The sequence below is a fragment of the Neophocaena asiaeorientalis genome, unplaced genomic scaffold, assembly GCF_003031525.2.
Source record: "Neophocaena asiaeorientalis asiaeorientalis breed wild unplaced genomic scaffold, Neophocaena_asiaeorientalis_V1.1 scaffold46, whole genome shotgun sequence".
NCBI lineage: Eukaryota > Metazoa > Chordata > Mammalia > Artiodactyla > Phocoenidae > Neophocaena > Neophocaena asiaeorientalis.
Window position 1 is genome coordinate 1075171 of NW_020175393.1, and position 15349 is coordinate 1090519.

Consider the following 15349-nt stretch of genomic DNA (forward strand, 5'->3'; position numbering starts at 1 on the left):
GGGGCAGGACAGGAATAAAGACACAGATGTAGAGAACAGACTTGAGGACACGGGGAGGGGTAAGGGTAAACTGGGACAAAGTGAGAGAGTGGCATGGACATATATACACTACCAAATGTAAACAGATAGCTAGTGGGAAGCAGCAGCATAGCACAGGGAGATCAGCTTGGTGCTTTGTGTCCACGTAGTAGCGGGGTGGGATAGGGAGCGTGGGAGGGAGACGCAAGAGGGCGGGGATATGGGGATATATGTATACGTATAGCTGATTCACTTTGTTATAAAGCAGAAACCAACACACCATTGTAAAGCAATTATACTCCAATAAAGATGTTAAAAAAAAAAAAAAAGGTACCTGTATCAAGTCCGTGCTTCATTTCCTTTATGAACTCCTCCACTCTGGCCGCCTGTGCAGCAGCCAGCACCTTCTCATCGCTGCAGCCCTTCAGCCCATAAGTGATGTTGTCCCTCACCGAACCCGAGAACAGCACAGGCTCCTGCCCAACCAAAACCACCTGGGCAGAGGCGACAGGAGCAGAGGACCATGTGGAAACCCCCATGGCAGGGACCCTCCTTTCCTCCTCGCCTACCTACCTCACAATGGACCCCTTGTGTTTCTTCCCCCGTCTCCACCCCCTGCTCTCTGCACATAATTCTCCATCCAATCTGCAATCCCTCTCCTTCCTCCCCACCCACCTGTTGGTGTAGGTAGCGGCGCTCATACTGGGAGATGGGCTCCCCATCCAGCAGCACCTGCCCCTCAGTGGGCTGGTACAGATTCTGTAGCAGGGCAGCTACTGTGCTCTTTCCAGATCCACTGGGCCCCACCAGTGCGGTCATCTTCCCAGGAGGCAGGGTGAATGTCAGACCCTAGAAAAGCCAGGAAAGAGTTAGGGGACTGCCTGTTTGCCCTCCCTCTCCTCTTCTTTCTATCAGAGAAGGATAAGCTTCTCATCACTCAGGGCGTGAAGGGCCCAGATTCCCTCCCTGGGGTCTCCGTTGGGCACCTTGAGCACAGGCTGGTCAGGGCGATTGGGATACACAAAGGAGACGTTCTGGAATTCCATCAGGCCCTGCAGAGTGGGCGGGGCCAGTGTCCCAGTTGGAGGCAGATTTGGCTTTCGGTCCAGGTAGCAGAACACCTTCTCTGCAGCCCCCACATTGCTCAGCATGTCCCCAAACATGTACACCAGGGTCTGCAAAACAGGAAGGCAGGGGTCAGCCAAGCAAAGGAAGCTCCACCAGGAACCAACTTCCCAACTCCTCACACCCTCCCTGCCACACTCCACCCCAGCCATGCTTCTCCCCTCATCCAAAAAAGATTCCCTACCTTTTATATATAGATAGATAGATAGATATAGATATAGATATATACACATATATATAGATATGTATATTTATTTATTTATTTTTGGCTGCATTGGGTCTTCGTTGCTGTGCACAGGCTTTCTCTAGTTGCAGCAAGTGAGGACTACTCTTGGTTGCGGTGCACAGGCTTCTCATTGCAGTGGCTGCTGTTGTTGCAGAGCACGGGCTCTAGGCACGCGGGCTTCAGTAGTTGTGGCACGTGGGCTCAGTAGTTGTGGCTCGTGGGCTCTAGAGCACAGGCTTAGTAGTTGTGGAGCACGGGCTTAGTTGCTCCGCGGCATGTGCAATCTTCCCGGACCAGAGATCAAACCCGTGTCCCCTGCATTGGCAGGCGGATTCTTAACCACTGCGCCACCAGGGAAGTCCCGATTCCCTACTGTTAATGTGCGATTTTTTTTTGGCCGTGCCACAGGGCATGTGGGATTCTGTTTCCCTGACCAGCGATCAAACCGTGCCCCCTGCAGTGGAAGCATGGAGTACTAACCACTGGACCGCCAGGGAAGTCCCCTTAATGGGCAATTTGCTTGAATTTCAAAGGGGCACCAATACCCCATTACTCCAATTTGCCAGGTAAAGGATGGAGACCAGAGTCCTTCCATCCCCAGACCTTTCCAGGTACTCGTACACAGTTCTGTCTGGCCGAGTTACACAGGGAACTCCTTAAAAGCGGGTGCTGTGCCCACCTCCTCTTTGCAGATGCCAGACTGCTTTGCACAGCTCTCCCCCCATAAAAGATGTTTAATCCGTGTCTATGAAACTTATAAAGCCCAAGATCCAGTAACTAATTATTTTTGAAAACTGGTAAATATAGGAAGGAACTAAACACTTACTGTGCCTTTCCTAATCAAACTGTACCACTTGGCAACCAAACAGTAGATGAGGAGACATCTCCCTTGAGATATGCTTCTAATAAATGAAGGAATGGGGGAGTGTCACCATTTTGCCACCGCAAATGATTTAATGGATCTAAGCTTTACTGGTTGCTGTCACCACAGATGTACATGAGAGAGAGAAAGAGATCAGTGTAATATATACCTCTATGAAAAATGTGAAAATCTGATCATTGACTTGCATTTGGTGAAGTTGTTGTTAATTCTCTTGCTGTGGTCATGGCTTTGTGGTTACATGTATTTTAATGTTTACATTTAGTGATACATATTTACAGACGAAACCGTATCTTGGATTTGCTTCAAAATAATATGGGGGGAGGGAAGTGGGTGGGGTTACAGATTAAATAAGATTGGCCATGAATTGGTAATTGTTAAAACAGATGCTGGGGGATAAACAACAAGGTCCTACCGTATAGCAGAGAGGACTATATTCAATATCCTATGATATATACCCACTACTATATATAAAATAGATAACTAATAAGGACCTACTGTGTAGCACAGGGAACTCTACTCAATGCTCTGTAAAGACCTACATGGGAAAAGAATCTAAAACAGAGTGGATATGTGTATAACTGATTCACTTTGCTGTACACCTGAAACTAACACAACACTGTAAATCAACTATACCCCAATATAAAACAAAAATTTTAAATAAAATAAAGGGAAAAAAATTTAAAAAAAAACAAAACAGATGTTGGGTACATGGGGGTTCATATTATCATTTTTTTCTCTTTTATTGCCCATGTTTGAAATTCTCCATCACAATGAGTTGGGGTTATTTCAGTTTGTTTGTTTTTTTTTAAGGGGAACAAATAGAAGACAAAGCGGGAAAAGAGAGCGTGCACAGCTCCTGACTCACTTCCACGTGGGAGCCCACTTCCTCCTGGTAGAGCAGAAAGGTGACCAGCCCGCCCCGGGTGAGGTCCCCAGCCAGGATCTGCTGCAGCCCACGTCTCAGCAATATAATCTTCATTGCCAAGTGCAGCATCTGGAGGGAGAAGGAAAGGGAGCCTGAGAATCTCCCATTCTTTGGCCTCCCTGCCCCTATGACACTGAGCGACCCCCAGACCAGCTGTAGGAAGAGGACCATCACTTTCCCTGCCCCCTCCCTGGGCCCTTCCTCCAGCCACTCAGTCTCCTCACCCTCCTTAAGAGGCAGTAGAGGGCCCTTTCCAGATCTCGTCGCCACCACAGCTGCCGGCATCGGTCAAGAGCCTCCTTATAGCGACGGACCTCTTGCTCCTCCGCCCCAAAACTGCGCACAGTCTGCAGCCCTCCAACTGCCTCACGTACCACCTGTCCTGCTTTCGCCATAGCATCCTGGATCTCCTGAAGGACTGCCTGGAAAAGTGGGGCAGGAGATAGGAGGGGCTGATTCGGCAGAAGACAGCCGACCCCCACGTCCCATTCCAGCCCTTGGAACGCTCTCTGCACGCTAAGTGAAGTAAGTCAGACAGAGAAAGACAAATATTATATGATATCATTTACATGTGGAATCTAAAAAAATAATACAAATGAATCTGCATACAAACAGGAACAGACTCACAGACGTAGAAAACAAACTTATGGTTACCAAAATTGGGGGAAGGGGGGAGTGGATAAATTAAGAGTTTGAGATGAACAGATACAAACTACTAACACAAAATAGATAAGCAACAAGGATTTACTGTATAGCACAGGGAACTACATTCAACATCTTTTAATAACCTATAATGGAAAATAACCTGAAAATCCCTCTCTCTCTCTCTTCCCCGCCACCTCTCTTCCCACCCCACCTCTCTGTCACACACACACACAAAGTCCCAGAGGGTCATGGACCTTCTGAAGCCTCTAAGGGCCTGGAGAAGGCCTCTAGCAGAACTTTCTTCTTCCCTGGGGATTCCCTAGCATCCACACGTACCTGATGGCGAGCACTGTACATCTTTTCAGCCGCTGTCATTAGAGGCACATCAAGCAGAGAAAGGAGGGTGAGTCGAGGTGACAGGTTGAGCATGAAGCCGTAAAGTCCCAGCACTTTCACCAGGCTTCGAGACAGCACGTTGGCATTAAGAGGAAGCCAGTTACTCATCAGTTTGGTATCCGAGCTCAGCCGGGAATTCAGCTCCCCTGGGCAGGACAAAGCAGGTGAGGAAACCACGTGTTGTAATGCAGAACCCCCAGAAACTCCCTCCTGAGCTCCCAATCTCACACAGCCCTCCCTCCCTGGAGACTGCCTCTCTACATGGTCCCCAAAGAGAGAAAAACAGCTCCAGGCCTTGGCACCAGGGATGCAGGGGGAGGGCAGTGGAGGGGAAAGGAAGTCCTGGGGGACCCCAGACCTGGACTCCAGGCCCTACCTGTCTTAGTCTCCTGGAAGAAAGCAAGGTCCTGGCACAGGAGGGAGGAGAAAAGCAGCTCCCGGACCCGCAGGTTGATTCTGGACATGATGAAGGTGAAGGTGCTTCCTCGGCAGCCTGCAGACAGTGAACTGCGGGGAAGGAGGATGGCGGAGGATGAAGAGGAGAGATGCAGAGAAGGACGGAGGGAGAGAGAGAAGCAGAGGAGAAAGCATGCAAAGAAAAGAAATACAAAGTTGGGGGCAGTATATCATGAGAGCAGAAGAGAAATAAATAAGAGCGAGGGAGACACGAGGGGCAGGAATCAACAGACGAAGAGAAAAGAGGACACAGTGAGCCAGCTGTGGGAACCACATCATAACACTGACAGATTCACCAGCATCACTAGTTCATTCTGTTCTAGACAGGAGGGAACAGTACAATAGAAATGGAAAGACGCTGTGAAGGGAAAGAGCCTATGGCTTGCTTCTGACCTGGTCTCTCTCAGGGCCATCCCTCCAGCTTTCCCCTTGGTCTTGGTCTCCTTCCTCCACCCCCAACGTCCTTCCTCCTACTTCCAGATATTGATACTTTCTTGTGGGAACTGTAGCAATGCCCTCCCATCTCCAAAGCCCTGGGATCCTGCTGTTCTCCCTCTCCACTGTCCTTGGGATTGGAAAATTCCTCTTAGACCAAGTGAATTTTTACAGTCAAACTCAAAGGAAAACTGTAAAAGCGCAAAGGCAGGAACTGTACAAAATATGGGTTTCTAATACAAATCTAATGACCATGTTGAGAGGGCTGTTGGCATACTCAGACATCAAATGGTGAGGGTTTGGACTTTGGTGATCACAGTGAGAACGGAGAGAAAGGAGCCATAGGAGCACGTTTTGAGTGTGGCAAATGCAAGAACATGAGAAAGGCAGCGACGATGCTGGTGCTTGGAGCTGAGGATACTGATGGTTTCATGAATGGGAATAAGAAGAGGGAGGCATTTTCAAGGAGACCACGAGGGAGTGGGATGCACTTGGAGTTCTGGGTGCATGGAGTCTGAGGTGACAGGGCGTCATCCAATGGGAACGTCAAGGAGGCCTCTGGATTACAAGACTGGGGCTGGATGTGGGAATGTCCTGCAGACGTGAGCTGCATTAGCTCAACAGGAAAAATGTTCTTAAAGATCAGAGAACTGAGTCCTGAGAAAAGTCCATAATTAAGGATCCAGAGGACGGTTCTCCAGAAGAGGGAGAGTGGACTGGAAAGTAGAAAGGGAGTTCATAAAAGCTACCTGAAGAACAAGATCAATCATAAGAGACTGTTCTGGGACTTCCCTGGTGGTCCAGTGGTTAAGACTCCGAGCTCCCAATGCAGGGGGCCCAGGTTCGATCCCTGGTCAGGGAACTAGATCCCGCACGCTGCAGCTGAGAGACCCATATGCCGCAACTAAGACCCAGCACAGACAAATAAATAAGATACATAAGTAAATAATTTTTTTAAAAAAGAGAGATTGTTCTGATGCCAGATGCTACAGACACATAGAGAACTGAGGGCTGATTTTTTTTTAAAAGCAGCAGCTTGATCATTAAGAAGTTCACTTTTAAGTAGTTTCAGCAAAGAGTAGTAAGTATGAAATAATGAAGAACTGGTTTTTGAGGGATTCTAAATGAAGCATGACCATATCAAAGGAGCAGGATCAAGCAGCCGGCTGGTATTTGGGGAAGGCTAGTGAGGTATTCGCACGACCCTGAGAATAAGCACCTCCTTAAATTTTGCAGCCTAGGTGCCTGACTCCCCTCATCCTAGACCCAGCCCTATCAAGCAGTTAGTTAATTAGTTACTTAGTCGGTAGACAGCGGACTCCTGGCTACGTCTTAAAGCAGAAGGAAAAGTAAATGAAGTGGAAAAGAGTAAAGATGCTGGAAAGAAAGGTGACAAGCCTCAGAGTAAGATCTTCCAGGATAGACAAGATGACTTAAGGACGAAGAGTCAGGAGGAAGAAACATGCCCACCCTGACAACTGGATAACTGTGGAAACAAACACAGGGTGGGAGGCTGGAGACAGAAAAGAGAAATGGAACTTCATGGAGATAAAAATGTTGAGAGGTAACTGAGAGACATTCCATTCGACACATAAACACCTTTTGTACTACATTCACTCCTATCTGTAACTATATAATAAGTAATATAAACTTTGAAGATGTTGGAGCCACGTGGTGAACGGAGGAATAAATGAGTGGATGCATGACACAGAATGGTGAATGAACAAATACAGATTTTTTAGTTTAAGTATTTTGTGCTTTGGGCACAAGAGGGTCTGAAAACAGTTAGGAAAGTGAGGGCCCCTGTAAAAATTGGGGGCTAGCAAATCACCATCACCTACCTCGCAACAGAGAAGAGACACATGAAAAAGATGGCGCTGACAAAGGCATCAGGATCAAAATCACCTCCCAGGATGTCAATCACAAGACCAAAATAGTAAGCGATTAAGGTCTCACCTGCGTGAGGACAACAGTGAGTGTGCCGGTGCCCAGGGCCTTTTCCCACCTCCAAGTCACAGCGCCCTCTCCCGACTCACCCAACACGGTAACAGCGAGGAAGAAGAAGGCCACACCCAGGAAAGGCAGGTCTGGCCTGGAGAGCTTCAGCAACCTCCACATCAAGGCTCTGTTGTTCTCCTGGCCCCGCTCCCTCTCCCGGGCTCCTGGAGGGCTCAGCACAGCCCACACGCCCCAGCTCAGCCCTGCCGCTCCGTAACCCAGCAGCAGCCAGCTCCAAGGGGCTGAAGCCGCCCTGGCTGGGGGAGCACTCAAGGTCCCCGGGACCAGGGCCCTCAGGGAGAGAAACAGAGGGGTCCCCAGGCAGAGGGGGGGCAGCAGTGCTCCCACAAACCTCAGCAGCCCTCCCAGCCTCAAAAGCCACCAAAGCCCTCCCAGTCGCAAGGTGCCCTCTAGCCACAGGCCTGGAAGCCCGCGGGGAAGCAGAGCCCCCAGGGTCCCCTGCAGCAGCCAGAGTAACGCCCAGTCGGCCAGCAGCAGGAAGGCCCAGGGTCTCAGGTCAGGGAGCCGCATGGCGAGATCTAGGGGTAGAAGGTGAGAAACGACAGAGGTGAGTCCCAATCCTTGTCCCCACTCCTCCCCACTCGCACTCCGCCGAACGCGTCCACGGGCTTCCCATTTTATTACCCAGTGCTACCCTGAAAGATGCCTGAAAAGTGCTTGGTCCTCATCAGTATCTCCCTCCTAGGATCCCAGGCATTCGGCCTGACAGAGGGAGCTGGGAAGCCTGACCACCTGCAGCCTCATCCTCTAAAAAAAAGACCCGAGCGCACCAACTCACCGGAGGGGACTTCTGGGCTGCAGCTCGGAGGTCTTTCCTTTACGTGCCGGGGGCCGAGCTCTGAAGTGCCCTCGCGCCGCCTCCGCTTCGTTTCCCCTCTGTCGGCGGACGAGGATCCCCGAGCCAAGGCGGCCGGGCTCCCTCGGCTTTCGCTTTCGCTTCCGCAGCCGGTGCCCGGTGCTGGGCCCGGCGGCCAGCAGGCGGCGCGCGACACTTGCAGCCCGCGGAACAGACCCCTGAGTCCTGTTCCACGTGCCAGGCCCCGGTTAGTCTCCACCCTCAGCAACAGTTACTCTGTCATAGGAAACGGCTGCAGTTTTTTAAATTGCCACTAAGTAAAATAGAGCTGTTTCGAGGATTGGGATGCTTTGTAATTGGAGAACCGCTGGATTTTCATACCTCAGCTCTGAACCTATTTTGAGAACTGCCCTCTTTCCCAATCCAAGTTCCAGATGTAGGATCTTGGGGTTTAAAACAACAAACAAACAAACAAAACACACACACACACACACACACACGAAACAGAGCCAGAGTCCAAGCGAGAAACACACAGGACTTCTATACAGAAGGCCCAGCTACTCTCACCAGGACCTAAGTGAGTTTCCACTTACAGATTCTGAGCCGAGAAGGCCCCCCACCACTGCACATCTTCTCTGTCTTTCTCAACACAGCTCCTGAGCAGAGAAAGTGTTCAGACGCCTCAGATCATGGTGGAACCACCTTCCTCATATGAGGGAAGTAGACTCTGTTTCTTCGTTTAACACTGATTAGCACAGTAGTCAGGTTTCTATAGGTCCTGCCAGACCCAGAGCCCATCTATGGGGCAGGTAGATTGGTTTATTCCAGAAATAACTCTTCCGGTTGAAACCACCTCCCAGACTCAACATATTCCCCGAGGGAGGGCCACGTGGATTCCAATGCACCCTTTTGAAATGTTACTGGCACGACTCCCATGAGTCACTTCAGATTTAGATTTGAAGTTAGAGGATTACTAAAACTTCTCCAACCCCGTCCATTCTGGGATTTTAAGGATCTCTCTCTAATGAAAAAGCTCCGTGTTCAGCTGCTTCCTACTTCCTTTGACGAACTCTCCTTGGAGAGGTGACCGTGTCCTGCTCCTTCCTGAAATCCCAGCGTGATTCAGAAAATCTCATTCTGTCTCATCTTTCTAACCTGGTTACCTTTTCCTCATATTTCCAACTTCAGCGAGTCCTCCTTATCTCCTCTTCCACTTCGATCACAGTCTTGTCATCTTGCAATGGAGTGTGACCCATCATGAAATGGAACCCCTAACGTCCATCTTTCCGTGTAATATCCAATCTCTCCACGGGGTTATTTGAGATAAATGGGACCGTGTTTACAATTACCACACACACGTGAGGAGGAAGCTTGTTCATCCTACTTTACCAAGTCAGAAACAGTTGTTCTAAGCGCACTACACCCAGATACCCAAACCATTAACAACTGACTACACAGGAGCCTCCAGGTTGTGTGCCTAACCTGGATTAATTGCACCTAAGTGTCCACAGACAACGTTGAACCTTCCCGAGGTCCTGGAGAGATGAAAGTGGAAGGAAAGCCCAGAGAAATATTTGATGAGACCCCATTTCTTAGGTAGGGGTTTGAGTCTCTTTTCTCAGGAAAAGTCTGTCTTTATTTCCTGATTCCTCCTCCCAACAAGCCCAGCCCAGAGCCCTCACAAGGCCACGACACAGAGGCTTTTATAACCGTTTTCCTTTATTGTGCTTGGCGGGACACCCAGAAGGTTGGGCTGGGGGTGATACTCATGGAGACAGAGAACACACAAAAGGATAAACTACACGCTGCCTCCCAGTGGCCCCTGGTTCTCTATCTCTGGGTCAGGTCAGGCCCCCCTTTCTCCTGGGGTGTAACCTGGCCCAGGTCCCCAAGTCCACCACTGCCACCATTACTGACTGGCCTCATGGTACTGGTACATCAGGTCACTGACGTCTGTACTTTCCACTTTCAACCAACCGTCCTCCTTCACGTGGTACACTGCAGGCAAAGGAGAAAGAACAGAGTCGGGCTTCCCTGGTGGCGCAGTGGTTGAGAGTCCGCCTGCCGATGCAGGGGACACGGGTTCGTGCCCCGGTCCGGGAAGATCCCACATGCCACGGAGCGGCTGGGCCCGTGAGGTACCACAAAAAAAAAAAGAACAGGGTCACCTTCCCTTCAGCAAGATCCTGCTAATGATGTTATGTTGAAGGCGACAACAGCAACACACACTCTCAAAGCCCTTTTTACGGGGATTGCAATGCCCCCTTCAGGCTCTGAAAACCCGCTCCCTGCCACTCAGCCTCCCCCATGTCTCCCAATCTCAACCCCCCTCCTTCTTCCTCACTCCCCAGGGGCGTGGCAGGGGAGGAGGGCATTGGTCTCTTACTATTGACAACGCCTCCAGAATAGCTGTCTCGGTGGGTGGCATGAACAATTGCCCTTCGGCCCAGGTCACAGGCCTCTTCAATGCTAAGGTCAGGTCTATAGCCGGTATCCATGACCCCATAGGCATGGGAGCACCCACTACCGGTGGAGAACATATTTCCCGAGAGCCGAGTCCCATCTGCATCCACGTAGTAGAGTCCAGGCCCCTATAGGATGCAAGAAGGGTCTAGGTTGGAAGTGGAAAGGAAGTTGTTGGTAACATCCAGATTCAAGTGTGAGCCATGAGAAGTGGACCAAAGACTTAGGCTGACCCCAGGAACATCTGAACTAGGAGAACACTGTGGGAACAATCATAGAACTCAAGGGAGGAAAAACAAACTTGGAATCAGCTATTTGATCAAAAGGGACAAGCTTATGAAACAATGGTCCACATCCAGACCCAGAAATTGCCAGTGGGTAACAGTTCTATAACCGAGTGTTCTCTGTGCCACGTATCCTGTAGGGGAGGGAGTGGGAGTGTAAGGTGGGGAAACTGACCTCTCATCCACATGTGGGAATATGGAGAAGGGAGGGGACTCACTTTCTTGTCCCAGCCACAGATCATGCTGCCCATGGAGAGGCCCATGCCCCGGTACTGGCACATCATGTTGGAGAGCAGTTTGGAGGCTGCAGACACAGAGATACGCTCACCATTCCGCAAATAGTACAGCCTGGGTGAGAACAGGAAGGTTCCAGGAGAGGACTTAGAGGTGACAGGAGAAGGCTAGCCCTCCTAGCAGCCCACTTGATGGGCAGAAAATGATTGAAGAGATAAGCATTTGAAAGGAGTGGTTTTGTAGGATCTAAGGATGGGGAAAGATTTGGAATGTATATAGAATTAACTTTTCTTTATTTTTTGGCTATGTGGCATGTGAAGCATAGTTCCCTACCAGGGATGGAACCTGGGCCCTCTGCATTGGAAGGCGGAGTCTTAACCACTGGACCACCAGGGAAGTCGTCAAAACCACCTAAAGAGGGCTTCCCTGGTGGCGCAGTGGTTGCGAGTCTGCCTGCCGATGCAGGGGACACGGGTTCGTGCCCCGGTCCGGGAAGATCCCATATGCCGCGGCAGCTGGGCCCGTGAGCCATGGCCACTGAGCCTACGCGTCCGGACCCCCGCAACGGGAGAGGCCACAACAGTGAGAGGCCCGCGTACGGGAAAAAAGAAAACAAGAAACAACAAAAAAACACATAAAGAAATCCCAGTAGGGACTTCCCTGGTGGCACAGTGGTTAAGAATCTGCCTGCCAATGCAGGGGACACGGGTTCAAGCCCTGGTCCAGTAAGATCCCACATGCAGCGGAGCAACTAAGCCCGTGTGCCACAACTACTGAGCCTGCGCTCTAGAGCCCGTGAGCCACAACTACTGAGCCTGCGTGCCACAACTACAGAAGTCCGCTCACCTAGAGCCCGTGCTCTGCAACAAGAGAAGCCACCGCAATGAGAGAAGCCCACGCACTGCAACGAAGACCCAATGCAGCCAAAATAAATAAATAAATAAAATTTAAAAAAGAAATCCCAGTAAATGATAGGACCCCACCAGGGTCGATGCTATTGGTGCTAAATATTGATAATTGACAAATGATCTGGCTTCTTGGCAGGAGCACAGGCTGAGATTTGGGAGAAGGTTTTTAACCACCAAAAGGCTGTTTTGTGAAATATGACATTAGCACTAAGATGCTGGGGGCAGTTAGGAGCAGTGATCTGGAAGATGAAGAATCCAGGCTTAGAAGGGAGGTAAGGGGCTAGGCCTACCTGCACTCCTTCGCCAGCAGACGCTCCCAGTACTGACAGTCAGCTGCACAGCCAGACATGGTGCCAAGCAGGTAAGGGTTCATCTCAATCACCTTGTTCACCGTTAATGTGCCTGGAAGAAGATGGCGTTTGGGGAGAGGAGGAATGACCCCACAGCTCTCCCTGTGTGTCCTAAAACAATATCTGGCCCCACTTTGGTGTAGATGCTGGGCTCCTGCTGAGAGGAGGGCCCAGCTCCCCAGATTCTGCCAGCTGAAGAACACACACTCACCAATGTAATTCCCGGCCGAGGCCCGAGAATCCACAGCCACAATCAGCCCATGCTGGAACTTGAAGGCCAGCGTAGTCGTGCCATGAGCCATCTCGATCTGAATGTTCCTTTCTCCATTCCCACCCAGGGACCGGAAGAATTCAGTGGGCTAAGGAGATAGAAAAGGCAGAGAAAGGGCCACTGAAAACTTCTGAAGCTGGACACTCCAGGAAAAGAATTTAGAGGAAGGAGATACCCAGAAATTCTCCAACCACCAATAAATGAAACAGTTAATAACCTAGCTCTACAAGGAAATGGTTTGGGAGAAGAGAAAGAAGAGGCCATGACACCAACCTTTTCCATATGCCAGCACAATAGACTAAGTGCTACTCTAGATTAACTTAGAACAATGGCTTTCAACTCTCATTTTGTATTAGAATTATCTGGGCAATTTTAAAACATCCTGAGATTCTGATTCAGTTGGTCTTGGGTGGGACCTGGACACTGGTATTTTTTTTAATTGCCCTATAATTGATGTTAATGTGTAGCCGAGATATAGATGCATTTATTTAGGGCAGACTGTGTCTTGTAAGACAGCAGCATTCAGTGGAAATACTTCAAGTTTGTTTCAAGTTTAATTTTTAATATATTTGAACTATTAATTAATTAAAATAAAATATACAATCAGTTGTATTAACTACAAATGTTAAATCTCAGGATGAGCCAAGCTCATTTTAGCCTCAGGGTCTTTGCTGTTGGCCTGCAATACTTTGAAGCTTTGCCTGGATGGTTTCTTCTCTTTATTAAGGTTTCCACTCTGTTGCTCCTTTAGAGAGACCGTCTATGAGTGTCTCCCAAAATACCTCCCCCGATTTTTTATCTCATTGTTTTTAAAGGTTTTCATTAAAACACTTTAATTTCCTGAAATTGTCTTATCTTCATTTGTTTTTTGTTGGCTTCCTTGCAAAATGTAAACAGAGATCTTGTCTGTCTTGTTTTAACATGTGTCTACCCCTAGCACAAGGAGTGGAGTTTGGCATATAGTAAGTACTCAATAAATATCTGTTGAATGAATGAATGAATAAACAGCGAAAATTTAGCATAGATTTTTGGTTAGTCCATCTGTTTATAAGCTAAACTGACTCTCCCAACTTTGAACTCAAATTCTGTGTACCTTACTTCCTAGAAAACTGGAAAAAGAACACACTTGGTACACAGGGAGAGGTATTCTGAATTCAGATTAAAATAAAGGTGATTTGATAAAGTCTTCATTCGCAGCTGGGATTGTGACTCTTACTTGATGATAAAACCATGTTTCTGGAAAGTATTAATTGTGTTTTACAATAAATTGACATCTCTGATACATAAAAAAAAAAAAAGTGCTACCATAACTAAACATTTTAAGGGTGACTGTAATGGTTTTCCATTCATAGGTCATTTAACCCTCAGGAAAAACGTTTTATGAATATTATCCCCATTTTACAGAAGAGAGACCCAAGACCTAGACTAAGGGACTTGATCCAAGGCACACAACTGTGAGTGGCTGAGCCCAGGCTAAACGCTCAAGTTCATAGGTTTTGCAAGACACTACACAGCCCCTGTATCATAGGATAGGCCCATGAGAAAAGCTTGGTGATTTGTTTGTGATGGAGAACGGGCAGGAAAGCTCTCTGGTCTCCCGATGGGAGCCCCGTTCCCGCTCACCTCTCTTTCTTTGTCCTAATCTGCCCCTCCTAACCCTCAGGCGGCCAGCCCCCAAGTCCCACGTGGCCTCTTCCCTGGCTCCGGCCCTAGACCCTGGACGTGGCTCTGCTAGACTAAAGGATGGCCCCCTCCGCATTTCCCCAACTCCGGACAGTCTCAAGGCAGACCCTCCATTACTCTGCTCCCTCCTGCCCGCCTCCCACGGGATTTCCTTACAGCCCTGACCTGCATTCCCAGGGGGAGGGCGAGCTCCGGAGATCGCAGAGAGAAACTGTAGTGACCGGGGTCCGAGCGCTGCCGGCTTCCCGCGTGAGGGAAAGCCCAGTCCTCCCGCTGCCCGCGCGGGGCTCCGCACACGTCCAGCAGCGCCATGACCGCCCAGCACCCGGAGATCTGGCGGCTCTCGGAGGAGGAAGTGAAAGCGAAAGCCCGAAGCCTTAAGGGGAGGGAACCAGAATTTTTTCCACATCCCCCTGCCCTTCTCGAGAAGTGTCCAGTGGGCGTATGGGGACCAGGAGTATTATGCTGGGGACAGGCTTCTCTGATCCGCCTTCATGGAAATTAGGGAAACGGGGGTGACAGACTGCCAGAAGGAAGGAAGAAAGAGAGCGAGCAGCTCGAAAGCTCCCTGGGCGATGAGGTTACTGTAAGAGACACCGACAGGCTGGGGCATCCTCCGGGGACAGTTATGGGGTGGGCAGGGGTCATAGCATCAAAAGCGTAGCCTTAACCAGAAATCTGGAAGTCAGTGAGAACCTGGGAGCAGTTTCAAACCGGGAATGGGGGAGGGGTGTGCCTAGGAGCATCGCTTTATAAAAGTAGGGGAGGGATTGGAGTACGTGGGGGCACTGAGTCTTGAGGACAGACAGGTCTTGGGGAGACAGGCAATAGAATACACCTGCAGCGTTTGGGGGAAGGGAGCACCAAGGAGAGGGTGCAGCCTCTGAGCCCTTCCACCTAGTCCCTCCTAGGGCCTCTCCCAGTTCAACGGTCTCCCTGACCTGTAGCCACCCACAAGAACTGCCCTTTCTGACCGCACCTACTTGTGCAATTCTTGCTTGACTGAGCATTGTCGTGTTCAACGTCTCTAAAACCCGCCTCTCCTTGCAACCTGAGTTGGCCTAATCTGCCCGGCAACTGTTGACGTCACCTGACCACGGCCCTCCCTGAATGGAAGAGATCTACTAGACCACCCCGCCCACTACGCTGAGTTACCAGGGCAGGTGCCACTGCAGAACCCGGCGAGCCCTGCTGTAACGGACCGGGGTGGGCAAGCGAACGAGGTGGTGAAC

General features: G+C 49.8%; 2 protein-coding genes across 2 annotated transcripts in view; both read right to left on the bottom strand.

The window, feature by feature from the left end:
• TAP2 (transporter 2, ATP binding cassette subfamily B member) overlaps positions 1-8067 on the bottom strand; it is a 14215-nt gene extending 6148 nt beyond the window's left edge. The window contains exons 1-10 of the mRNA XM_024765912.1: positions 7907-8067; positions 7146-7646; positions 6951-7065; positions 4595-4725; positions 4159-4364; positions 3402-3599; positions 3118-3246; positions 1005-1193; positions 694-867; positions 353-512 (exon numbers count right to left, since the gene is read on the bottom strand). Coding sequence (XP_024621680.1) covers positions 353-512; positions 694-867; positions 1005-1193; positions 3118-3246; positions 3402-3599; positions 4159-4364; positions 4595-4725; positions 6951-7065; positions 7146-7638 — 1795 coding nt within the window. The 5' untranslated portion in view covers positions 7639-7646; positions 7907-8067. The remainder of the gene's footprint in view (positions 1-352; positions 513-693; positions 868-1004; positions 1194-3117; positions 3247-3401; positions 3600-4158; positions 4365-4594; positions 4726-6950; positions 7066-7145; positions 7647-7906) is intronic.
• Positions 8068-9629: 1562 nt separating this feature from the next.
• Positions 9630-14480, bottom strand: PSMB8 (proteasome 20S subunit beta 8). The gene is made up of 6 exons (XM_024766390.1): positions 14283-14480; positions 12375-12522; positions 12104-12215; positions 10890-11019; positions 10311-10515; positions 9630-9922 (listed from the first exon to the last, which is right to left on the bottom strand). The coding sequence occupies exons 1-6, from the start codon at positions 14427-14429 to the stop codon at positions 9834-9836; spliced, it is 831 nt and encodes a 276-aa protein (XP_024622158.1). The 5' UTR covers positions 14430-14480; the 3' UTR covers positions 9630-9833.
• Between the last annotated feature and the right edge of the window lie 869 nt (positions 14481-15349).